Below are 26,193 nucleotides of genomic sequence, written 5' to 3' on the forward strand. Positions count from 1 at the left end.
GTTGGCATATAGTTTTTTATAGTATTCTTTTATGATCCTTTGTATTTCTTCGGTATCTGTTGTGGTTTCTCCTCTCTCGTTTCTAATTTTATTTATTTGAGACTTCTCTCTTTTTTTTTTTAGTGAGTCTGGCTAAGGGTTTGTCGATTTTATTAATTTTTTCGAAGAACCAACTCTTTGTTTCATTGATCCTTTCTACTGTGTTTTTTGATTCAATATCATTTATTTCTGCTCTAATTTTTATTATTTCCCTCCTTCTACTGACTTTGGGCTTTGTTTGTTCTTCTTTTTCTAATTCCGTTAGGTGTCATTTGAGGTTGTTTATGTAAGATTTTTCTTGCTTATTGAGGTGAGCCTGTATTGCAATGAATTTCCCTCTTAGGACTGCCTTTGCTGTGTCTCAAATCATTTGGTACAGTGTGTTTTCATTTTCATTTGTCTCCAGATAATGTTTGATTTCTTCTTTAATTTCTTCAATAATCCATTGTTTGTTCAGTAGCATGTTGTTTAGTCTCCACATTTTTGGCCCTTTCCCAGCTTTATTCTTGTAGTTGATTTCTAGTTTCATAGCATTATGATCAGAAAAGATGCTTGATATTATTTCAACCCTCTTGAACTTATTGATGCGTGCTTTGTTTCCCAAGATATGATCTAGCCTTGAGAATGTTCCATGCGCACTTGAGAAGAATGTGTAACCTGCTGTTTTTGGATGAAGTATCCTATATATATCTATTAGGTCCATCTGATCTAATTTTTCATTTAATTCTATAATTTCCTTGTTGATTTTCTGTCTGGATGATGTGTCCATTGATGTTAATGGGGTGTTGAGGTCCCCTAGTATTATTGTATTGCTGTTGATGTCTCCTTTTAGTTTTGTTAATAGTTTCTTTACGAATTTTGGTGCTCCTGTGTTAGGTGCATATATATTTATAAGTGTTGTGTCATCTTGGTGGAGCATCCCTTTTATCATTATATACTGCTCCTCTTTGTCTTTATCTGTTTTGCTTTAAAGTCTACTTTGTCTGATATAAGTATGGCAACACCTGCTTTCTTTTGTTCATTATTAGCTTGGAGTATTGTCTTCCATCCCTTCACTTTGAGTCTGTGTTTGTCTTTGGGGCTGAGGTGTGTTTCCTGGAGGCAGCATATTGTTGGATCTTGTTCTTTGATCCATCCTGCCACTCTGTGCCTTTTGATTGGAGAGTTCAATCAATTCACGTTTAGAATGATTATTGAAACGTGGGGGCCTACTGTTGCCATTTTATCACTTGTTTTCCGGTTCTTTTGCATTTTGTCCTGATGGAGAGCTGTTACTTTGTGTTATTGTCCTTCTGCTTATCTCCTTTGTTCTGGATTTTGTAACCCCTTTCCTTTGTTTGATTTTTCAGGAATGAGGTGCTTCCTGAGCATTTCTTGAAGAGGAGGTTTTGTGGTGATGAACTCCCTTAACTTTTGTTTATCTGGGAAAGTTTTTATTTCTTCATCGTATTTGAAGGATATTTTCACTGGGTAGAGTATTCTTGGCTGCAGGTTTTTGTCCTTCAGAGTTTTGAATATTTCATTCCAATCTCTTCTAGCCTATGAGGTCTCTCCTGAGAAATCTGCTGATAGCCTTATGGGGTTTCATTTCTAAGTTATTTTCTCCTGCCTGGCTGCCCTTAGTATTTTCTCTTTGTCATTGACTTTTGCTAGTTTCACTACTATATGCCTTGGGGTTGGTCTTCTTGCATTAATAAAGTTTGGAGATCTATTGGCTTCTGTCACATGAAGTTCCATCTCTCTTCCCAAGTTTGGAAAGTTCTCAGCTATTATTTCTTTGAACAGGCCTTCTGCCCCCATCTCCTTCTTTTCTCCCTCTGGTATACCTATAATCCTTATGTTGCATCTCCTAATTGAGTCAGATAATTCTTGGAGAGTTTCTTCGTTTCTTTTTAGTCTTAGTTTTCTCTCCTCCTCTGCCTGCAGCATTTCTATATTCGTATCCTCCAAATTGCTAATTCTGTCCTCCATATTATCGACCCTGCTGTTCAGAGAGTCCAGATTTTTCTTAATCTCCTCCATTGTGTTCTTCATCTCCAGTATTTCTAATTGGTTCTTCTTTATAGTGTCAAGCTCTTTTGTGGCATAGCTCCTGAACTCACTGAGTTGTCTATCTGAATTCTCTTTTAACTTGTTGAGTTTTTTAATAATGGCAGTTTTGAAATCACTGTCATTTAGGTTATGGATTTCATTGTCTTTGGGATTTTCTGGGTGCTTATCATTTTCCTTTTATTCTGGAGATTTAATATATTTTTTCATACTGCTTGATGGCGTGGATTTGTGCCTCCGCATAGAGATAGAGTTTAGTCGCTGCTTCCACTTATTGCAACTGGTGTGTGTGTGGGGGGGCAGCTGTTTAAAGTGCACCAACCAGGAACCCTGTCAGCTATTACTGACTGGACCTGGACCCCTCCTCGTAGTCACAGAGGTCCTGTGGGGTCCCTTGGCCGTTTTGGGGGCACTCGCAAGGGGGCCTCAGGCTGCTGATGCCTACTGTTGCAGCCCACTTAGACGCGCTCCCTCTTTGTGGTCTGCAGCAGTGTTGTGGGCTTTCCCAGCAGCCAGGAGCAGGATCACCTATAATCACGACTTTTACCCTAACAGAGCCCACAAGATCACACTGTAGGTCCCAGCAGAGCTATGGGTATCTTCTGCAGTCTGTCGTTAGCTCACCTAGCTGTGCTACTTTTGCCCCAGGGCCTTCCTGGCTTGCGATTGCCAGTCGGGACCTCTCCGCAGAGGCTTTCGCTGAGGCTGCTGTAGGAACCTGGAGTTCCCCCCTGGGCTACGTAGCCATTTCACTGGAGCTCCACTCTGCCCCACTCCAGTCTCACAGGATCTCTGGGAGCCCCTTGGCTCGTCTGGGACACGGCCAGAGTCCATGGGCCTGGCGGTGGCTTGTAAGCTGCTGCCTTGTGGAGAATTCTGCTCTAGGGAGCTTCCTGGTGTTCCAAATGCTGGGTGGGGCCTCCCTGCCAATGGCAAGCAGAGGCCCTCTGTGCTGAGGGGTGCAGGACCCTGGAGCATCCCCCCAGGCCACAGAGCTGGGTGTTGGAGCTCCACCCAGTCCCCAAGCACATCCACGGGAAGTCCGGGCACCCCCTGCACCAACCCATGCACTGGAGACCGTGGGCCCAGCAGCAGCTGGCGGTCTGGTGCCATGCAGGGGAATCCACCCCCCGGGAGCTTCCCTTTGTTCTGGATTCTGGGCATGGCCTCCCTGCTAATGGCGAGCAGAGGCTTTCCCTGCTGGGGAGGTGCGGGACCCCGGAGCCTCCACCCGGACCGCAGAGCCAGGTGCTAGAGCTCCAACCGTGTCCCCAAGTACATCTGTGGGAAGTCCGGGCGCCCCCTGCACCGACCCGTGAGCCAGAGACTGTGGGCCCAGCAGCAGCTTGCGGTCTGGTGCCTTGCCGGGGAATCTGCCTGCCGGGAGCTTCCCTTTGTTCTGGATTCTGGGCGGGGCCTCCCTCCTAATGGTGAGCAGAGGCCTTCCCTGACGGTGGGTGCGGGACCCTGGGGATTCCCCCTGGGCTTAGGTGTAATTGTGGGGGGCTTGAGTAGGGCTGTTGTCATCTGTTTCCACCGTCGCTCCGCTGGTGAGTGCACACTCCCTCCCTTGGTGTGTGGTGATGCTATGGGGGAGTCTGCTGGAAGAGAGCCTTCTGCAGGAACTATGCTGTCCGGGGGTTGGGGGTCAGAGAGTTTTCACCTATTTCCACCTCCTCCTGGGGGGAAGTCCGTCTGCCTTCCGATGTATAGTAGCACGAGACTCTTAGGCGTCTTGAGATGCTATCTGGATATCCTTTGTTAATCGGTGAATGTCCAATTAGTTGTAGATTCGACGGGGGAGAGACAAAGAATACCACTCACTCTGCCATCATGGTCCTGCCTATTAGCACATTCTTATTGCAATTGTCCTCTTAAATGGGTTGGTACCCAGTGTAGCTGGTTGCTAGGCTCAGGGGCGTACAGTTGTGATAGGCCTGAAGCCAACAAGGCTGATGTCAGTTCTCTTAGGAGTGCAGGTGAGTAGGGCTAGCCCTTGGCATGGAGGCACTCCCTTCTTTCAGGCTTTGGAATGTGGGCCTGATCCTTTTTATGGCTATTTGTGAAGCACAAGCCTTCTGCCACCGATAAGCCTCAACCCCCCTCTGGACCACATACACAGTCAACACAGTCCTGGTCCATGCACACTTCTCAACCCCCTGGAGCATACCCCACCGCCACACTGCAGAGGCCCCCACCTCTGCCCCAATGCCCCCCACAGTTCACCAGGTCCTCACACAAGCCCTGCCCCACAGAGGCAGACACCTTTGCCTGCCTGTAGAGGATCAAGGCATTCAGTTAATACAGGCTGAAAAGTAGCCTGAGAGCTTGCTGTTAGGTGGGGCCAGTCCCTAGGGTGGGTTGCCTGCCCTGGCTGAACTGGATTAAATCTGTGCTCTAGTGGGTGTGGCAGACCCCTGGGCTAACAGCCCAAGGGATGCACCTCAATGGCCCCCACCTGTGTCCGTATCAGCATGCCTGGACCAGCTCAGAACAACGGCCCCCATCAATGTCTCAGTCTCCGGAGAGGATCCTCCTCTCACCAAGATGCTCCCAGAGCCCACCAGGTGAGTCTCGTTTCACCAAAGGACAGTCAGCCTTCTCTCTGGTGATTTTAGGTTGCTGCAATGAGTGAGTTTGTGCGTGGGCCCTTTAAGACCCAGATCTTTTCGACTTTCAGTCGATAGCTTTTCTGGGGTGTCCTCGCTGCAGTTAATAGCCAGCAAAGCCAGACAGTAAGACCCCCCTCTCAGTTGGGCTGAGTCCGAAGGATGGTTATAGCAGTATTGCCCCTGCTACGGACCTCACTCCTCCAGGGAGGGCTGCGTACCTTAGGTTGGCTCCCGCCTGGCCAGCTGAGAAGCTCTGCTGCTCCCAAAGGTGGCTTTTTTCCTCTCTGGCCGGAGTTACTGCCTGTTCTGCTTTCGTCAGGACTGTCCCTTGTTGCGGGGCTTCTTTTTATCCAGTTTTCAGTTTTCAATCCAGGGTGATTCTTCCTAAAATTGTTGTAACCTGGTTGTGTTTGTGGGAGGAGGCGAGTTCAACCTCTGCTCACAGCTCCATCTTGACGACAACTCAATCTATGGCTGCTTTTACGCTGCAATGCCAAAGTTGAGTTGAGGCAGAGACCCTATGGCCTGCAAAGCCTAAAATATTGATCATCTGGCCCTTTATAGAATAAATTCGCTGACTCATGGTCTATGAGGTTATTTGTTAACTTTTTTTGCCGATTCCTGCACCTACTAGGTACATTGTTGGTCCTGAATACATATTTATCAAATTATAAAGGAGTACAGGTATGGGAAGTCTGGTAATGACAAACCCCATCTGTAAAATGAGGCACAGGTGATTTCTAAGATGTGTTCTTGTTCTCCTGGTAGGCTGTGTAATGGTAAGACTCAAGTGTGCTTTATTTTCATCTTTTTGTACTTTGTCCTGTCCCTTCCCTGAGGGGTTGAATTAATTACTCTCTCAATGTACATACTGCTGTTATAAAGCTTGTGCAGTTTATTATCGGTATTTGTTTATAAGTATATTTCTGCCACCATATGAACTCAGAGTCAGAGAATGGTGTTTCACTTTTCTACCTATGGTGCCTTATGTGAATATGGAAAGGAACTTAAAAATCTGTGTAGTCCTCAGTAAATATCTTTTGAACTGAACTGAGAGGTTTGTTTTTTTAAAGAAAATTAATTTTAGGTTATTTTAATGTAGTATTTTTTTTTTTAAGTACTGAAGAGAGAAGAGTAAAAAGAAGGCTTCTTACTTACCTTTTATCCTGTCTTCTGAAAATTCACTTCCCTGAGGTCAACACTGTTAACTGATGGGTGGCAATCGTTCTGTGCTTCCTTCCTACACACACACACACACACACACACACACACACACACACACACTCTCTCTCTCTCTCATGTACATATATAGAGAGTTCAGCTATGTATTATACATAAACATATACCTTAAAAAAGTGCTGAGCATACTATTCTACAACTTTCTTTCTGTCATTTAACAGTATACACAGAAGTACTTCATTCTTTTCAGTGGCTGCATAATATTTCTAGTACGGTGATATCACAATATATTTGACCAGGATCCTTGATGATATTTAGGTGTTTACATTTTTTTGCTCTGATGAACAGTGCTGGGGTAAACATCCTTGTACATATCCTTTTGTACTTGTGATATTGTATCTCTAGAATAAATTTGAAATTCTAATTGCTCTTTCAAATGATATGTGAATTTAAAATTTTTATATACTTTGTCGCGTGACTAATTAACTTTTCCACAAACAAGGTGTACAGAGACTTATTTCCCCACATTCTGACCAACACTGTGTGTTATTTCACTTTTTCAAGTTAAAATGGTATCTTGTTTTAATTATTATTCTTTTTAATTTGGAGGATATTGGTATTTTCTGTGCGTGTTCATTGGTTTATTTTTCCTCTGTCATTTGCCTTTCCAGTTTTTTGTCTGCTTCTTATTTTGGCTGCTAAGTCTTTTCCTTAGAAATTTGGAAGAACTTCTGTGTATTAGAGAATTAGCAATCTATCAGTTATGTTGAAGGTATTTTCTCAAATAATTATTAAACTTGATTATGTATTTTGCCGGGCAGATGTTTTGAATTTTATATAGTAAGCTTTGTCAGTCTTTTTTCTTGTGACTTGTGGTGTTTGTGTCATGTTTTGAAAGTCCTGCTTCAATCAAAGATCATAGAAAATTAACTTATGTTTAATCATTTTATAGTTTAATTTTTTCATGTTTAAAAATGTCATCTACTTGGAATTCAGGACTGAGGTAGAAATTAACCCTTTTTACTTTCAAGGGCCAACTCCAGAGAGTGTGTTTATATTTAGTGAATGTGGGGAGACAAAAAAGTCAGAGATGTCTCCCAAATTTCCAGCCTGATTTTTTCCTCATGTGATTTTCATTTATGTAGAAAAAAGATACATTTAAAAACAAAGTCATCCACCATCCTACTATCATAAAATATAAATTATTTCCAGTTTTCACTCTTCTCTGAAAATTTCTTTCCATATTTATTCTGATTTATAAAAGATGCTTCAGTAGCAGTCTCTTACATTTTAAAGTTAGTGTGTGCCCAGCACATAGTGTCAGTTGCTTGAATATCTACTTAACGTTAATGACTACAAACTAAAAATAGATTATAGCCTAAATTTTTTTTAAGGATTTAGTTCCCCTCAACCCCAAATATTCCTCAGTCCTTTTAATAGTCAAGGAAAGACTACTATGAAATGTGAATTGTAAAAGAAATGACAGATTTGATTTTTCCCCTCTAGATTCTGGATTGGTTTGTACAGATATGTTTGGCCTTGAAACATGTACATGATAGAAAAATTCTTCATCGAGACATAAAATCACAGGTATGTTAATTCCGTCATTAATAATTTCTAAATGGATATGGACATGGGGCTAGCATAGTCTTGGGGCAAAATTTTGGAACCCAATCCAGTTTGCATATCCTATAAATCTTCTTCATAACCATCATGTGTTTGATCTCCTTTCTACTTCCTAAATCTTCCTCTTTCTTGGTTTATTCTCTCATTATGTTGGAAAAAATCCAAAAAATGGATGTGTGGAAGCTACGTTTTTTTGAGATTTTGTGTGTCTGAAGATGACTTTATTCTCTTACTTTAATAATAATTTGGATATAAACTCCTAGGTTGGAAATTGTTTTCCTGCAGAATTTTAAAGATACTGCTCATTTGTCTTTTGAATTCTAGTATTACTCTTTAGGAATTTAAGGCCATTATGACTTCCTATCCTTGTTTCTTCTCTCTGGATGATTTTAGAATATTCTCTTTGTCCCCATTGTTTGGAAATTTCACAGAGTTGTACATTGATGAGGTTCAGCTTTTATTCTTTATTCTGTGTATGGGTTTTTTTGTCTTTTTTTTTTTTTAATGAGTAAGGTTGGCTCTGAGCTAACAGCTGTTCCCAATCTTCCTCTTTTTGCTTGAGAAAGATTGTCACTGAGCTACCATCTGTGCCAATCTTCCTCTATTTTGTTTGTGGGACGCCACCACAGTGTAGCTTGCTGAGCAGTGTGTAGGTCTGTGCCCACAATCCCAACCCAGGAACCCCAGGCCATGGAACCTGAGCACACAAACTTAACCACCATGCCACCAAGTCGGCCCCTATCCTGTGTACTTTTGACCTCAGAATGTATGTTTCCTCTGGAAAGTGTTTAGCTATATTTTTTTAAAATATTGTTGTTCACTGCCTTCATGGGCGTCTTATGGATTTTTTTTCCTAGACGTGTTTTGAAACTTCTTTATCCTTTCAAGTTATCCTATTTGTTCTTTCACCTTTTATCTCTGTGTCTCTCTCAGCTGCATTTTAGGTGAATTTCTCAACCTTCTTTCTAGTTAACTAAATCCCTTTTTAATTTTGTGTAAACTAGTGCTTATCTCATTTATTCACTTTTTTATTACATTGACTATTTTTTTCTCTCCAGTATTTTTAAATGCTTTCTCATATACATCTCTTTTCATTCTGGTTGTTTTGTGTTTCATAATGTCTTGTTCTTTTTAAATGAATATCTGTTCCTTCATTTATCTCTGCAGTTTTCTAAACATGTCTATGGTAAAGTTTTTGTTGAACTGTTTCATAAAATTCTATCTGAAGTGAATTCTTGTTCTGATGATTGTATTGGCTGTTTTTCTTCGCATTAGACTTCTTCATGTATATTGGATTTTCTTGGGGGGAGGGCAGGCTCTTTTGTGGAGATGTTTTGTCCCCACAGCCCACTCATTTTGCATAGAGGTTTCTTTCATGGTTGCCTCATGTGGGCTCTCTAAGTTCCCAGGGAAGGGAGTGCACAGGGAGTTCATTCCTGGTGTCAAGGCTGTGTGTTTGTCTTCTTACCTTCTTAGGCCTGCAGCTTCTAGCCTAATAGTCCCAGGATGAGAAGTAGAAAGAAGAGAAACTGTGATGGGAGCTCCATACCCCATCTTTCCTGTCCCTTGACCCTCTGCCACCTTATTCCATTTCACCCCATCTTACTTACTCCACTTAACCTCACTTTATGTCATCTTTGGCTATGAGCATGTCCCTGAGTCAAGTCTCCTGACTGATATGGAGTTTAATTCATATTACCCCAAAACTCCTGGCTTCACTGATAGAGCATTGGAGTTCTGTATTTGCTAATGTAAATCAGGTAAATTACTGGAAAATTTTAAGGCTTTATTGAGATATATTTTATATACCATAAAATCCACCCACTTAAAGTGTACAGTTCAGTGATTTTTAGTGTATTCACACAGTTGTGAGAGTATCGCTGCTCTCTAATTCCAGAACATATTTTATCATTCCAAAAAGAAACTCTATACTCATTAGCAGTCTCTCCCTATTCCCCCTCCACCTGGATCCTGGAAGCCACTAACCTACTTTCTGTTTCTATAGATTTGCCTATTCTGGACATTTTTTATAAATGGAATCATATAATATGTGACTTGGCCTATTTTAAAATTTGGTTTTCTTTTATTGTTATTGAGTTGTAAGAGTTCTTTATTCTGGATACAAATTCCTTATCAGATACCTGATTTGCAAATATTTTCTCCAATTCTGTGGATTATCTATTCACTTTCTTGATGATGTCCTTTGCACAGAAGTTTTTAATTTTGATGAAATCCAATTTATCTATATTTTCTCTTTTTGCTTGTCCTTTTGGTGTCATATCTAGGAAACCATTGCCTAAACTAGTGGCACAAAGATTTACTCCTGTGTTTTCCTCTAGGGGTTTTATAGTTTTAGTTCTTATATTTAGGTCTAGAATCTATTTTGAGTTAATTTTTGTGTATGGTGTGAGATAGGCGTCTGCATTCATTCATTTGCATGTGGATATCCAGTTATCCCAGCGTATTTTTTAACTGGATTCATTTTTATGGAAAAAGTTCTGAACTTGGAACTGGACTATAATAGTATTTCTGATTTTTTTCTCTTTTTTACAGAACATATTTTTAACCAAAGATGGGACAATACAGCTTGGGGATTTTGGAATTGCTAGAGTTCTTAATAGGTAACATCCATTTTAAACTTTGTTTTAATATAATGTTTTCAGTGAAATTTTAATTCATGATGATGTATACATGATGATTTGTAATATCTTTAAGTATCTTAAGTGTCTACAATAATGCTCTTTTGTTCTAGTACTGTGGAGCTGGCTCGAACTTGCATAGGGACTCCATACTACTTGTCACCTGAAATCTGTGAAAACAAACCATACAATAATAAAAGGTATTTAAAATGATATTCATTACATGATATATTTCCTTTCAGTCTTTCTCTGTTGTATTTATTAACCTTCAGAGTATTATTCTAAAATCCATAATGCACATATGTAAACATATATATACTTTTTTTAATATATGATGAGGAGAATTGAAAAGAAGCTATTTCACTATCTTACTAAAGGAACTATAGAAAGAATCACTTTATTATTTAAGTGATAGTTGGAAATAAAATGCTTTCTTTGGTCTTTCTCTTTGTAATAGTCACTTCCTATTGAATTATAATAGTTAATATTTATTGAACACTTACTGTATACCAGGCACTGTTTTGAATGCTTTCTATGTATTAACTCTTTTAATCTTCACAATAACTTTTTGAGTTGTAGGTATTCATCATTAGTCATTTCCTTATAAGGAAAAATAATGTGGAGAGATCCTGGGCATCTGGCTCCCAAGCCCGAATTCCTGTCCCTGAGCTATCCTATGGCTAACAGATTGTCCAATATGGGGATGGAAAGAGGAATTCTGCCGCTGAATTCGAATTACACTTTATTTTCTCTCACTTTTTCTAATTGAAAAATCCCAACCAAGAAACATTGGTCTTAATTTTGAAAGCACCTATAGAAGCCGCAAGGAAGAAAGTGGTGGCTGGCAGTAATGCGTGTATGCATGATTGTTATCCCCCCACCCCCACCCCCCAGCTTTTTTTTTGAGGGTGGAGAGAAGTTGTATTTTCAACCTGAGCAATAGAGGCTGAGACCATTATCCTAACAATGTATTTTTGAAATCAATTTAAATCACACTAATCAGTCTAGTCTATGGAATGTATTATTAGTGGATATTCTAAAGGATACCAGCATTTTCTTTGAGCTAAAGTAATTTTACATTTTAAAGCTATTTCTGTCTCTTGTGGATAAATCAACTGTGAAAAATATCAGTCTTTATCTTTTAAATTAGAATGGATTTAATCATCCATTGGAGAATTTTATATAAAATTAATTTTGTGGGAAAAACGCTTTAAAAATCTAATGGATTTGTGTGTCATCCTTGCGCAGGAGCCATGCTAATCTTCTCTGTATTGTTCCAATTTTAGTGTATGTACTGCTGAAGCAAGCATAGCACAACTAGAAGGACCTACAACTAGAATATACAACTGTGTACTTGGGGGGCTTTGGGGAGAAGAAGAAGAAAAAAAAAGGATTGGGAAGAGGTGTAGACTCAGGTGCCAATCTAAAAAAAAAAACACGAAAAATATAACAGATGAGCATATTTTTCTAAATGTATTTTAAAGTATTAATAGGATCATTAGTTTAATGTTTTTGTTTATACTGTTCAGTATGTAACATGTACAAATCACTAAATAGCTTAATTTCATTTCCATTTTTCCCAGCTGAATCTTGAAATTAAATAGATTTGTGGGGTACGAGTTTATATTTGTAGATTTTTTTGTGAGAGTTCAGGTAAAGATAACCTTAGGATTTCAATAATGGATTTTATTCTTTTCCAATAAGTTCAGCTTTCGGGAACAGTGGATTTGCTTTTGTTGACTTCTGAGAGCCACTGTAGCTCTGAACTATGAGGGTTTTTTCATCCTTTTAAAAAGTGGAAATGGTCCTTTTTTTTTTGAGGACGATTAGCCCTGAGCTAACGTCTGCTGCCAATCCTCCTCTTTTTACTGAGGAAGACTGGCCCTGAGCTAACATCTATGGCTATCTTCCTCTACTTTATATGTGAGACGCCTGCCACAGCATGGCTTGACAAGCAGTGTGTAGGTCCACACCCAGGATCCAGAGTGGCAAATCCTGCGCCACTGAGGCAGAACGTGCCAACTAACCGCTGCACCATCAGGCTGGCCCGTGGTCTTTTCTTCTTTTCTTTTCATTATAAAAATATCTACTTAAAATAAAAGAGAGGAAGAGACCATGTATAAAGAAGGTAGTGTAACTAAGTCTTTAAATTAGGATAAAATAAAATAATACATTTACTCTTTCATAACATTTCAGTTGGCTGTCACAAGTTTATTCTTGCTTAATTTTAGTAAATTAATATTTTTACATTCATTAAAGCAGTATTTTGCTTTTATAATATTTTCTAAGTCAGAGTATTTTGCAAATAATTGAATATAGCAGTTTGACTTGTGAATAAAATAACTAAATGGAATATCCATGAAATTTACTCATTTTGTTCTTTTAAATATCAAATTTCTATCATGAAGAACTTTAAAATAATTACTTGAGCAAAGATTCTTTTTATAATCTGGGATAGCTGCTTTTATCATTTGGTTATGGTTGAAATTTTAAATTTTAAACGATGTCTTATGGAACTCATATTTTTGCAAAGTATTTTTATGCTGTTCTTGGTTCCTTTAAATGAAAAAAATTTTTAAGTAAATTCTGATACCTAGAGAAAATTTCTCATCTTTTTCTTTTTTAGTGACATTTGGGCTCTGGGATGTGTCCTTTATGAGATGTGCACACTTAAACATGCAGTAAGTAGAATTTTCTGAGATGTTTTAAAAATTATGTCGAAAAGTACCTATAATATTTCTATTTTTAAAAAGTTACAAGTCATCTTTCAGGTGAACCTCTTGTGTTAGAAATTCTTGTGTCAGTTTTAAAATTTCTCCTCTGAAGTATAAATTTAAATTGATTTTCTTTTAACATATATGCATGTATTACATATGCATGTTATATATTTGTTATTATATATGTATCATACTTTTTTCCAGAAAATTATTTCTAAAGGCAGAAGTAAATTTGCTATCTTTTTATGTTAGATTCATACAGGAATTTGATATTTTAGCTTAACAAATTTTATTAGTTTCATTTTAGTAATTTCTTTCAAAACACCAAAATTATTTGAGTTTGGAATTTAAATTATCAAACAAATGCTTTTTAACATACTCATTGAGAGATTTTATCAATTTAAATACTCTTTAGTTCAGAGTATTTAAAATTTTCACTTTTGAGACTTTTTTGAGATAGCACGTAATACACTAAAAAGGGGAAGTTCTAAGCCTAAATAGGTTGAATTTTAATCACTTTCTGTTTCAAAAATCTTGCTTTTTAAAAATGCTTCCCTCATTGATTAAACAATCATGTATTTTTGTTACAGAAAACTTAAGAAAGTACATATAAATATAAAGAAGTGAATATTAAAAGTAATTCTTCCAGTCAATAATGAGTACTTGTAATATTTTGAGGTTACCTTCTAAAATTTCTTCTAGATTAATTTATAGAATGAGATTTTTTTTTCCCCCCTCAAAAATTTGATTATATTGTATAAGCAGTTTTAGCGTGTTCTTATTGCCTGATATTATTTGGAGAGTATTATTCTTTGTTGTGTTTCTTCAGGGTTGCATGTTCTTCTACTCTGTTGCCTTAGGTTTTATTTTTCTTTCTTAAGGCGAAAAACATAGACTGCCAAAGTGATGTGGGATGGTAGTTATCAGATCTGTATTTGAAGGAATTGGTCAGTTTTTCTGTGACATGTAGTCATTTTAGGTCTAAATGAGTGTATTTTTTAAAAATATTTTCATCTACATTGTTCATCACTGTTGCTTCTATGTTTTGGAATTGTTTACTCTTAAGTGGACACATGAAATTAAGTAATTCACTAACCTTTATTTATGAAGAATATGTCAGTTGAGAAATAAATGAAAATTCACTGTAGTGAAGGAATAAGAGTAACCTATCTTTTTGCATTTAGGATTCCTTCTTAGGTACATAGATATTTCTAGACATTTGAATTGTATTCAAATTTTAATAAACTGAATGACATATTTTAAATGTGACAGGAGAAGTCAACATTGAACAGAACTCTTTTATAATTGGTATAGTCACCAATGCCTTATTTATAGTATGTTTTATTTCCTTATGTGTATGTTAGGAACATATTGACAGTGTACAACTGTTCTATACTATTTTAGCAGAGATGACAGAAGCTTAATTTTACTTACTTTCAAAATGAAATCTTTAGATTTTAAACTGCCCCGCCTCTGTTTGTTTTTTTTTTTTTTCTTTTCTAACTTCAGGTAGAGATTATATTGTGTTAAATCCTGTAAATATATATTCCTGTTAATATGGCTCATAATCTCCTTTGGAATGTTTGCCACATTGCTGATTCTGTGGCTTTTGGGAGCATTACATGCTTAAAAAAAATAATGGGAACAGTGTTTAAAAGGAAAGTAATTTGTACTTTTGTTTATTTTATTTCCACAAATACTTTTAGTCCTGTAGTTAATTCTTGTTCTAGTTACTCCAGTAGGGGCCCAGGAAGGCAGGTCTTAAGTGAAGGCCGCCAGGTTTGTTTGTTTTACCATCTTGGTTGTTGTCATGTTTTTATAAAATCTTCATTTTAATTAATGCCTGTATCCCATCTTTTTGTGTTTTGAATAAAAATTAGTCTTATAGCAAGTTATAACATTTTAGGAGGACTGCTGGTCTCTTTTAAATATGTTTATAAATAACTAAGTAAACCTTGCTGATACATAGAGAACATATGCTGATTAAAATATTTGGAACAGGATTGTATTTCTGTTGTATTTTGATAGGAAAAGAACTGTTTTTCCTTGTTTATATTCCCATTTTCAATTTATGTACATTTAATATATGTTAATTTATTTTCTGGATTTTAGTTTGAAGCTGGCAATATGAAAAACCTGGTACTGAAGATAATATCTGGATCTTTTCCACCTGTGTCTTTGCATTATTCTTATGAGCTCCGCAGTTTGCTCTCACAGTTATTTAAAAGAAATCCTAGGGATAGACCATCAGTCAACTCCATATTGGAGAAAGGTTTTATAGCCAAACGTATTGAAAAGTTTCTCTCCCCTCAGGTATGTTCTTTTACTTTATTAAAATTGAACAGTAGGGTTATGGTGCTTAACTAGGACATGCCCTCCCCTGTTTTGACGAGAGTACGTCAGAATCTTTGAGTAATGAAGCACCTTTTTCAAACTACATTGGGGTCACCTTCCTTACCATTCTTTTATAACTCCTCCCCTTCCTGTTTGCTTACCAGTTGTGAATCTGTAGTGAGGAAGAGATTCCTCTTGTGTGTCTTGTCTTAACAGTTAATACTTCTGACACTTCTGATGACCAAATGTGTGGTAGTTTTCCCACACCAAGCAATTCTGTGACATTGGCTGGGTGTCTTAGAATTCAATTTAGTTCTGACACTATTTACCTAGGATAGCATCAAATCCCACAGGTTAAGGGCTCAGTCCCACAAGACTGCCCCCACTTTAGAAGCCAATGGCAAGTCCAGGTTGTTACCTGTGCTTCTAACTGACCAGCTATATATCAGAGGTTCCCACGATCCCCCTCCTCAGGTTCGATTAATTTGCTAGAGCAGCTTACAGAACTCAGAGAAACATTTACTTACATTTACCGGTTTATTATAAAGGATACATCTGAATGGCCAGATGAAAGGGGTACACAGGGCAAGTTCTGGAAGGGTCTCAAGTGTAGGAGCTTCTGTCCCTGTGGATGTGGGTTGCACTTCTGGCATGTTTACAACCCAGAAACTCTCTGAATCCCGTCCTTTTGGTTTTTGTGGAGGCTTCTTTACGTAGACGTGATTGATGAAATCGTTAGCCTTTAGTGATTGATTAAACTCCAGCCCCTTTCCTCCTCAGGGGGAGGGGACCATCCTTAGGGGCTTTCCACAAGTCACCTCATTAACAGAAATTCAGATGTGGTTGAAAGGGACTTGTTATGAAAAAAAAGACGCCTTTATGCTTTTACCACTTAGGAAATTCCAAGGTTTTAGGAACTGTATGCAAAGAACTAGATGAAGACCAAATATATATTTATTATAAGTCACAATAGCACAGAATCATTCCTCTGTCTCTTGGGTTTCTGTTGTTTTGTTTTCTGATTTTTTTTATTGTGCTAAAGTGTATTTAACATAAAATTTATTATCTTAAGCATTTTTAAATGTACAGTTCAGTGGTATTAAATACTTTATAATGCTGGGCAACTATCACCACCGTCCATCTTTATAATAGTTTTCGTCTTGTAAAACAAACTCTATACCGATTAACCAGTAACTCCCCACTCCCCTCTCCCCCAAGCTCCTGGCAACCACCTTTTAACTTTGTCTTCTTGGGTTTCTAGCTGTAAAATTATTAAACCTTTCTGTGCCTCACTTTCCTCACCTGTGAACAATAGGATTATAAATATATTGCCATCATGAGGTTTTTTTACAAGAATTAACAGTGATAAAGCACTTTACTTTTATTAAGTAAAGTACTTAATGTCTAGCACACAGTAAGTGCTCAATGTATTCAATATATATTAAATGTTATCAATATATCACTTTATTATCCTAATATAAATATATCATCATAATTTATATGATTACAGTTATATTCTACTTGATAGAAAATGATTGGAAACCATTGTTCTATGGGCATTTGTATGTGGGTGTAATAGATTGTTGACTCACGATTTTTCCTATAGTACTCACATATAGGTCCAAAATAAATATTTATTGAGTTGAATTTAATTTTAATTTGCCAGGATTTACGAAAAATCTCTATCAAATAGCATCAGTTATTGATATAAATACAATCATCTGAAACTGGAATTATTTTACATGTTTTGTATGACTTTTATTAATTTTAAATGATCACTTAAATTCTTCTGTAAATCAGATATCTAGCAAACTCATAGTTTTATTGTGAGGAAGGTGCCCAAATCCTCTGGCTTAACAAAACATCTGTAGGAACAAATACTCTTCAGAAAACAGAGATGTGGGTTTAACTATTATTACCAGGAGAACACATTGGTAAGCAGGAAAGCCAATTAAAATTTGAAAGTTAAAAGTTACTTGTATAGGACATAGCAACAGTCTCTGAAACGTGGGTGTCTTACAAGACTCCTTTGTTATAAAAAACATTTTAAAGGACAGTTTTATGATGCAATGTACTATTGTTTTTTGGAAACTACTAGAGAAGAAAGAAAGACTTCATTTAATCTTGCTGAGGTCTCTTTCCCCCTATACCAGCAGTTAGGACATACAGTCTCAAGGCTGAAGCACTGGAATCCAACTAGTCAGCAATGAAAGAAAATATCCAAGCCTGATATATGCAAAACTTATGTGGAAAGAAAAAGGGGCAGATTACGATTGTTAATAAATGGAGTATTTGACATTACATGTTTAGTATATACATAGCCCCTCGTCGCTATTTAGGCACCACTTAGATTTCATTATTCATAAAAACTTTTATCTTTTGTTCTTAAGATTTATTTTCTACTATATATCACTTGTTCAGTATTCTAGCAAGAAAGTTTGTGATACGTTTTTTTAAGGCTTTAACTTTGAAATAATTTATGAGCTTTCCTGGAACATATGAACTATTGTTTCCAGTATCACTGTAATAGTCTGTACAGTTGTTTGTTTTTTAATCCTTTAATTCTTTCAATGCCATCAGCCAAGGTTAATAGGGACTACTTCTCAATCTTGCAAACCCTGGAAACTTTTTCCTGGATGTGGCTTGACAAATCACAGATAAACTCTGATTCATTAGGAATCTATATTACTAATATAGGAGTAATATAGGTGCTGTACAGTGGAACTTTCTATGATGATGAAGTGTTTATATCTGCATGGTCCAACATTGTAGCCACTAGCCACATGTGGTTATTGAGCATTTAAAATGCAGCAGTTTGACTGAGGACCTGAATTTTTAGTTACATTCAGTTTAAATCTTAATCCAAATAGCTACATATGGGTGGCAACTGTATTGGGCAACACAGCTTAGGAATTCCAGAATCTTCTTGGATTTTACACATCCCATCCTTTTTTTCTGTGAGGAAGATTGGCCCTGAGCTAACATCTGTTGCCACTCTTCCTCTTTTTGCTTGAGGAAGATTGTCACTGAGCTAACATCTGTGTCAGTCTTCCTATATTTTATGTGGGATGCCACCATGGTGTGGCTTGACGAGCGTACTGGGTTTTCTCCTGGCATCTGAACCCCGAACCCTGGGCCGCTGAAATGGAGCACACGAACTTAACCACTCCACCACTGGGCCAGCCCTACATATCCCATCTTTTAATTCATATTTGCATTTACACAAGGAAAAGAAAGACATTCAAACAGTGGAAAAATTTACCCAGTTTGGGACAAGCTGGAGATCATAAGGCACCCATTTTTCTTCCATGATAAAGAAAGAGAAAAAATGCAAATGTTTAGAAGAGAAAACACATTCACACAGTTGTTCTGAATTGACTGTGAAATAGAGTTTCACTTAATTTATCTTCTGGTGCAGTGGTTCTCAAAGTTTAGCATATGTAAAAATCACTTGGAGGGTACTGCTGGGTCCCTCCACTACAATTTCTATTTTAGTACTTCTGAGGTGGAGCCTGAGAATTTGCATATTTAATACGTTCCTGGTGATGCTGATTCTGCTAGTATGAGACTTTGAGAACAACTGCTGTTGGAGGATCCTTAACGGGAAAGATGACCATCTCAGTCATGGTTTTTTGCCTGTTGGAGTTTCTGGTCTGCTACCACTGTGGGAATATTCTCTCCACCAGGCCTGTTTTCTCCTAAAAAAAGAGAAAATTTGCTTGCCTTCCTCTTCCTTACCCAGTAAGAAAAAAAGTAGGCTTAAAATGAGTTAAATCTTTGTTGGCATCATAGTTTTGCACCTAAAGAGGGGAAAAAAATGTAGTGAGTAGGGAGAGAAAATTACTTGCAGGAAAAACTAATGATTTTTTTCTTCTCAAAATATATTCATAAATGCTAGAGAAAAAGAAGTGCGGTGTTTTAGTAATGGTAGAAAGAGACATTTGATAAATTATGTAAGAATTTTCAAATATTTATCCAATAACATGTTTACAGTTATATATTGATAAGAGTTAAAACTCATCGAAGATGCTGAGAAGATTCAGAGTAGAGTTGAAATAACTCAGTGGTTAATCAGAAAGGGATAATAAGATGATTCTTTATCAGTTTTGAAGTAAATGAGGGCTATAGATGCACATAGAATATAGAGGTTATTTCAGAGAGGAGGTAGTTGTGTTGAATTGCTGAGATATAGAACAGGCAAGCAGTGTATTGGTGTCTTTGTGGTACATTAGGTTAGTCTGAGAAGGAAGCTTGTCTGGAGAAGTGAAAAAAATAAATGGGTAAGATTGGGAGGGAGTTTGAATGAGAGGAATTCTGTGAATGGATTACTTGGGTTTAGTTAGTACAGTTTATTTGACAGCATAATTGTGACTGAAAACGGAAAAAAAAAATGTATTCTGATTAATGGGTAGGTTTTTTGTTTTGAAAATTTAACATCTTTTCTAACTCCCCCTCCCCTTTCAATCTAAGCTTATTGCAGAAGAATTTTGCCTAAAAGCATTTTCCAAGTTTGGAGCACAGCCTATACCAGGTAAATGAATTTAATATGAATCCTTTCACCTGTTTGTGATAATCAATATACTGTTATACTAATTAGTAATATCTACTAATTGTACTAGAGATCTATGTAGATATAATAAGTTGGGATAATTGTATGTAAATTTGATCCAGAGAAAATGTATCTTTAAATTATTTATGATATATGACAATATACACTTTCTGATGAATTAATAACAAAATTTCCAGTTCTTATCTGCCTTATTTAAATGAAATCTATCTTGATATCTTCTGTCTTTATCAAATGCTTAGCTGATATTCTTAGAATATTGTCATAGAATGTTATAAAATGTCTTGGTTAAGTGTAAATCTTTATGTAAAATATTTTTCTTTGAGAAATACTTCATATTCTAAAATGTTAACAAGTAAATTAATGTGAGGTCAGTAACCTTACCATTTTTCTTTTAAATGTGGCCAGCAGCAGCAGAATATTTGTAGGATTGTGGGTATGGTTATATATTATGTGTGTATATATATATATAGATAGATAGATTTTTGTGAGAGGGAAATTACATTTTTTCTACGTAAGGTGGTTTCAGAATGGATTTCTAAAATTAGTGGAAGTTATTTAAGATTTGAAGAGTACATTGTTTTTCAAACCTAGTGCTTCTCATGTTTTACTCCATTTTGAGTTTGAGTAAATAAATAAAAATATATACTGTATCATAAAACTGAGTCCATATAAGCTGAAAGTGGTGTGGCAGTGCATCCTAGGAAGGCCAGCTATACCTAGCTCTTCTTAAAGATGCTTAGATCCATCCTGTCAGTGCGCAGAGACTGTCAGTCCCTGAGAAATCAACTTGCTCTAAAAAAATTCATGAGAGACAGTCACACAGCAGAATCAGCCTGTTTCTCCTGGCTGTCAAGCCTCATGAGAAGTCAAGTCTTAATCAAAAGTCTCATTGTCACAAAAGTCAGAAATACTCCATGTCAGCACATTCTTTCCACATAGATAAGCCTACGTAGGAAGTTATTTTGTTGTAAGAGGAGTTGGAAGTATGGAATATTTGGTAGCATGGGGCTAAAATGGAGTTGTATTGCTAATAGGCCTATAAATACTTTATGGGCTCCAATTTCCCATATTAAGCCTCATCCTACTAGTAGCCTTGTCACTGAGCCTGAGAAATGCTCAAAAATCAGATAAGTCATTCTCCCTCTTCTCTGGAAGTGAATGGGAACTATTCGTATCTGTCTCTTGGAATCTTCATTTTTATGCTTTTGTGCCTCCAGCACCTTTTCTGACATACACAGTATTTCTTTGATTATGTTAATACATGTAGCCAGGTTACAGTGTGACTAGGTATATCTGTGTTTTGATTTGATTTTACGGTTGAACTCTCAAAGGGAAATATTTTTTCTGCGCATTTCCTGGTTCATGTTAGGATATAGTTGGAGTAAGTTTGGAAAACCTTACCTTATCACACTATATCTCATATCTTCAACACAAATTACTTATGAATCTCTAAAATACCAATCAAATGGCTAATATTATTTTTATTTTTATAAGAGTTTACTAAATTATATGAATAATGTGTTCATTATAAAAACTAAAAAGAAAATAAAAATTACCCCTAATTTTAACACACACTGTTATATTTAGTATATTTTTTTCTGTGATAACATGCATAATGATTAAATTAGGGTTGCTTTATAAACAAAGGTTTGTTTCTTTTAATTCACAGTGTTATATGGTGAACATTTTCTAATATATTCAAAGATTCTTTGAAGAAGTGAGTTTAATGGTGGTATTTCATGGTGAACTTGCCAGTTAAATTTTTTTCTCCTTTCCCCCTCCTAAAAAGGAAGAATACCTGTTGGAAGAGGTTGATTTAATTGATTTAGCAAATGATAAAATCCTGAGATAGCGAGCAGGCTGGAAGCAGAAGAAAGCAATCTGCTACTCAGGCTGTGGGGGAGTTTGAGCAGAGAGGCACCTTAGCAGATGTGGGAAATGGTTAGGAGAGGAAAGAGGGTTCTGGACAGGGTTGACGTAGACTACTCTTTGACATCCTTTGATATCTTTGAGAGATGTAAGTAGTAGGCTTTCCTTTTAATTACTATGGTTTAATGATTTTTCTTGAATTTATCATTGCTCTAAGCCTCATCTTTGTCTAGCTTTCAATGAGAATTTAAGACATAATGCTGCAGGGTTTATCCTTGTGTATAAATTTTTGTGTTTCTCTGATAATTTCTTTAAAATCAGTTCATAAACATTGTTCCTGATGTAGATTGCCCTCCAGAAAGTTGGACCAATTTAATATTCCCACCAGCAGTGTACAAAGGAACCCATTTCAAGGGACCTTAGCTATGATTGTTTCAGTGTTTATTCTTCAGTAGGTGTGTGGGTATAGACATCATTCAGACTACATATGAAGAAAATATTAAAGTTTCTCATAGTGATGGAATTAATGTGTAACAGTTGCTCTTGAAGTTTATATCTGATTTTGAAAGTAATCTCTAAAATAGTGAATGTTCTTTTTTAAATTTATTTTTAACAGCTTTATTGAGATATAACTCACATACCATTCAGTTCACCCATTTAAAGTCTACAATTCAGTGTTTTTTGGTATATTCACAGATATGTGCAGTCATCACCCACAGTCAGTTTTAGGGGTGTGCTTTTTTTATACGAGAAATTTCAACATCTTAGAGGACTATGGCTTTTTACTTCTTTCAAAAAGTGGCTTTTTGAGCCCCCCCTGATGGCCTAGCAGTTAAAGTTTGGTATGTTCCACTTCAGTGGCCCAGGTTGGGTTCCTGGGCTCAGAACCACACCACTGGTTTGTCAGTAGCCATGCTGTGTTGGTAACTCATACAGAAGAACCAGAAGAACTTACAACTATACACAGCTGTGTACTGGGGCTTTCAGGGGGGAAAAGGAACAGAAAGATGATTGACAAACAGATGTTCACTTAGGACGACTCTTCCCCTGCAAAGAAAAAAAAGTGGCTTTAGTGTAAAATAGTTATAATGAAGGCATTAGCATGTTCTAAGGAGTAAATAAGATGTTTATTGAAAAGTCTCAGAGTCTCTCAAATGATTGTAAAAATGAAAAAGTGATATCTTGAATTTTGAGATTAAAGATTTAATATAAAGAACTCTATCTTTTCACATAGCTAAAAGACCAGCTTCAGGACAAAGCTTGGCTTCTGTTGTGTCTGCTCCAAAAATTACAAAGCCTGCTGCTAAATATGGAGTACCTTTAACATATAAGAAATATGGAGATAAAAAACTACATGAAAAGAAACCACTCCAAAAACATAAACAGGTATGATCATGTTACAAACTGTATATTAGTAACAAATTCAGTTTGACCTTATTTTTATTGCAGCTCAATTCAGTTTTCTTGATATTCATGGGATTGTTTTGATTAAGTTACTAAAGAACATTGCTGTTCTCTGCTTCGCCAGTCTTCTCCAGTCTTCTAAAACTAAGAAGCCTTACAGAAGTCATAAAACAAATTAAGTAGCTATATTAGGTAAAGTAGTTGGTGCAATATAAAAGAAAGTGACGTCATCCATTAAATCACTTTTGAACAACCTAAGCAGAGCCATTTATTTTTGTGCATAAAACAAGTAAATATCTGTGATACGCTTGATAAAAATTTGCAAAAATTTTGTATTTGAGAATTCACAATCAGTTAAACAAATCAAAATCATAGGGCTGGAAGAAATGTGATCATGTGGTCTACTCTATTGTGTTTCAGATGAAAAAATTAAGGCCTGTAAGTGTTTAGGTGACATGCCCAAGAAACACTCAGTGTTAGTTGCAGGACTTTGACGTTTTTCTTCATGTCAATAGCTGCATACTTTGGCATATGGAACCTGTTTTGTTTTGGACTACAGGTATACACATGTACATATACACACACACATGTTTAGATACATATGTGTACACACTGCTGTAAGATAAACTTCACAGTAGAAATAATGATCACTTTGGTTAAAATAGATCATAAAGTAGTTCAAAATGATTACTGTGAAGCAGTCATCAAATAAGTTGTATAAGTCAGCATCCAGTCAGGAAACAGAAAAACCAAAATAATTTGATCAGGGAAAGTTTAATATAAATAATCCTTAACTGTTTTTAGGGAATTAATTTTTAAGGGATAAAGAGAACTCTAAAAGAATACGGAAATAGCAAATATAGGAAGCAGCCACTACTCCTAGTACTCAGACAGAGTACCCAAAGAAGGACAAATTTTGAAATATATCCCCAACCCCACCCTTAAGGCTGAGATTCAGACCTTATTGGGTGTGGTATGGCTGTAACCCACTGGATGGCAGCGTTCACTGAGGTGCCACAAGCTGAGGCTGGCAGACATGAAATTGTCCACTGTGGAGCTGATCAGACTCCCTGGGAACCTGCCCAGAGTACCAGTAAAATGTACTGGCAAGCTGCTTGGGAACCATTGAACTTACTGGGAAAGCTGTTGGATCCTGGTGGAACTTGGCAGGTGCTGCTGAACTCTTTGGGTAGCAGGCTGGGATGCCAGCTGGGCACCAGCAGAATTTGGTGGGAAGCTGGCCTTGAGGGGCTGCTGAAACTCACAGGGATGCTGGCAGGGGCACTGACAGAACTCTCCTGGAAGCTGCCCACAGGGTGAGTGTCACTATGTGTCCCACCCTTCTGCGTGGCTCACTAAAATCTTCCACAAAGCCCTCTTATAGTGTATTATCAGCAAAATCCCTTGTAGTCTAAACTTATAAAGATCGTCTTTACCTTTTTCTTCTAAACCTGCCCTGTCCCTGAACACACTGTCATGCAGCTCTCTTACATGGTGGCTGTTTCCTCTCTAATCCCTTAAGACCACTGGGTCTAGAGGTAGGATGGGGAAGGTGTTTTCCTTGCTTCTCACTGCCAGACTCTTCCCTGCTCCCTAACCCACCCCACCAAACTTTGAGCTTATGCTACCAGACTGTATCACCCGCTATCCCTGTGTGTTAGGGGTATCTGCAGACCCTTGTTTTTTGAGGATTTTAACACCTAACTCAGTGTCAGTCTTCCCAACACTGTCATAATTGTTGGTGATTTCTGTATACAAAAAAGGTGGTCCTTCCAAGGGTACATGGTCTATTTTCTTGATTGTTCTTGTTCAGTGATCTTGTCTCCCACCTTACCTTAGAACTCAAACCTGTAGTCATGCCATCAAATTTGTCACTGTTGACAATAGCAGCTGTTCCATGGTCTCAGTTATAAGCATCCCTCTCCCTGACCACTACTTCCTATGTTTCTAGCTTGTTCCTCGAGGACTCTTGTCTCCAAAACTAATTTGTCCTATTTTGGATCCATGGGTCTTACTAGTTTTTTCATTGTCCCTCTCTTCCTAGTTTTCATTTTCCTTTTCTCGTTTAAATTCCATGTTCTCTCATTATAATAATTTCCAAAACCTCTACTCTTTCTTGCCCCTCGCTTCCATTATTACAAATTACCTGGCAAAAACTTAACTTGGTGAAATCCAACTCTCCACCTCTTTTGTGCCTGATCTTGGGCAATAGAATGTGGTTGGAGAAAACGTACAACCATTCTAACTGGTCTCACTTTAAATTTATAACCAACAGTGTCAAGTGAGTACCTTCTGGCCGCCCTATTATATTTCCTCAGTCCATTTTCTCTCCCACTTTCTAGATGATTATTTCTTACCTTCTTGTTTTTCATTTCAGGCTAATAACCTTGCTTTCTCTTTCACTGAGAAAATAGAAGCAATTGGAAGAAAATTTTCCCACACTCACTACCATTTCTTCCAGTTAGTCATATCTGTTTGTAAATATTCTGCCTTTCTTCCTATTACTTTGGATGATCTGTCTCTGTTTTGATCTAGAGCCACCCCTGCCATTTGTGTACTATTATTATTATGGATTTTTTTGCCTACTAAAGTACTTCATGCTCTCTTCCGCATCATTTGATTTTTCCTCTCTACTGAATCATTCCTGTTAGCAAAAGAACATTGTATATTGTATCTTCAGTCTTTTTTAAAGAAAACCCTTCTCTTATCTCCCGTATCTTCTTCCAGCTACTTTCCTATATCTCTGCTTCCTTTAACAGCACAACTTTCCTAAAGCACTGTCAGTGCTGTCTCCAGTTTCTCTCTTCTCATTTTCTCTTGACCCTATTGCTTTCAGGGCTTTCTTTGTCACGGTTGGTTTGAAACAGCTGTTGCCAAAGACCTCCATATTGTGAAGTCCAGGAGTCACTTGTCTTCTTCCTCTATCTCAGTTTTTGACTAGCTTGATTACTGCCTCCTTCTTTGAATATTTTCTTTACGTGAATCCAAAGTATTACATTCTTCTCGTTCTCCTACCTAATTGACTGCTTTTCTTAGCCTACTTTCAAGTTCCTCCTCATGTCCTTGACTTTTAAATGCTGAAGTACTTACATACTCAGTTCTTGGATATCTTGTCTCTTGTACCATACTCTCTCTCTAATTGGCAGCATCTGTGA

At 37.2% G+C, this 26,193-nt stretch overlaps 1 protein-coding gene and 1 non-coding gene across 35 annotated transcripts in view; one reads left to right on the forward strand and one right to left on the reverse strand.

Annotated features, from left to right (window-relative positions):
* NEK1 (NIMA related kinase 1) overlaps nt 1-26,193 on the forward strand; it is a 220,222-nt gene that overhangs the window by 28,852 nt on the left and 165,177 nt on the right. For all 34 annotated transcript variants that reach the window (XR_011537718.1, XM_070611442.1, XM_070611468.1 and 31 more), the window contains 7 exons: nt 7,386-7,469; nt 10,059-10,126; nt 10,258-10,344; nt 12,771-12,825; nt 14,974-15,174; nt 19,666-19,726; nt 22,869-23,020. Coding sequence is in view for 33 of the 34 variants with exons in the window: in XM_070611442.1 (XP_070467543.1) it covers nt 7,386-7,469; nt 10,059-10,126; nt 10,258-10,344; nt 12,771-12,825; nt 14,974-15,174; nt 19,666-19,726; nt 22,869-23,020 (708 nt within the window). In the remaining variant the exon portion in view is untranslated. The remainder of the gene's footprint in view (nt 1-7,385; nt 7,470-10,058; nt 10,127-10,257; nt 10,345-12,770; nt 12,826-14,973; nt 15,175-19,665; nt 19,727-22,868; nt 23,021-26,193) is intronic.
* On the reverse strand, nt 11,348-11,450 carry LOC139082114 (U6 spliceosomal RNA). The gene has a single exon (XR_011537844.1). It is a non-coding gene; the product is annotated as a U6 spliceosomal RNA (small nuclear RNA).

This window comes from Equus przewalskii, chromosome 2 (assembly GCF_037783145.1).
Source record: "Equus przewalskii isolate Varuska chromosome 2, EquPr2, whole genome shotgun sequence".
Taxonomy (NCBI): Eukaryota; Metazoa; Chordata; class Mammalia; order Perissodactyla; family Equidae; genus Equus; species Equus przewalskii.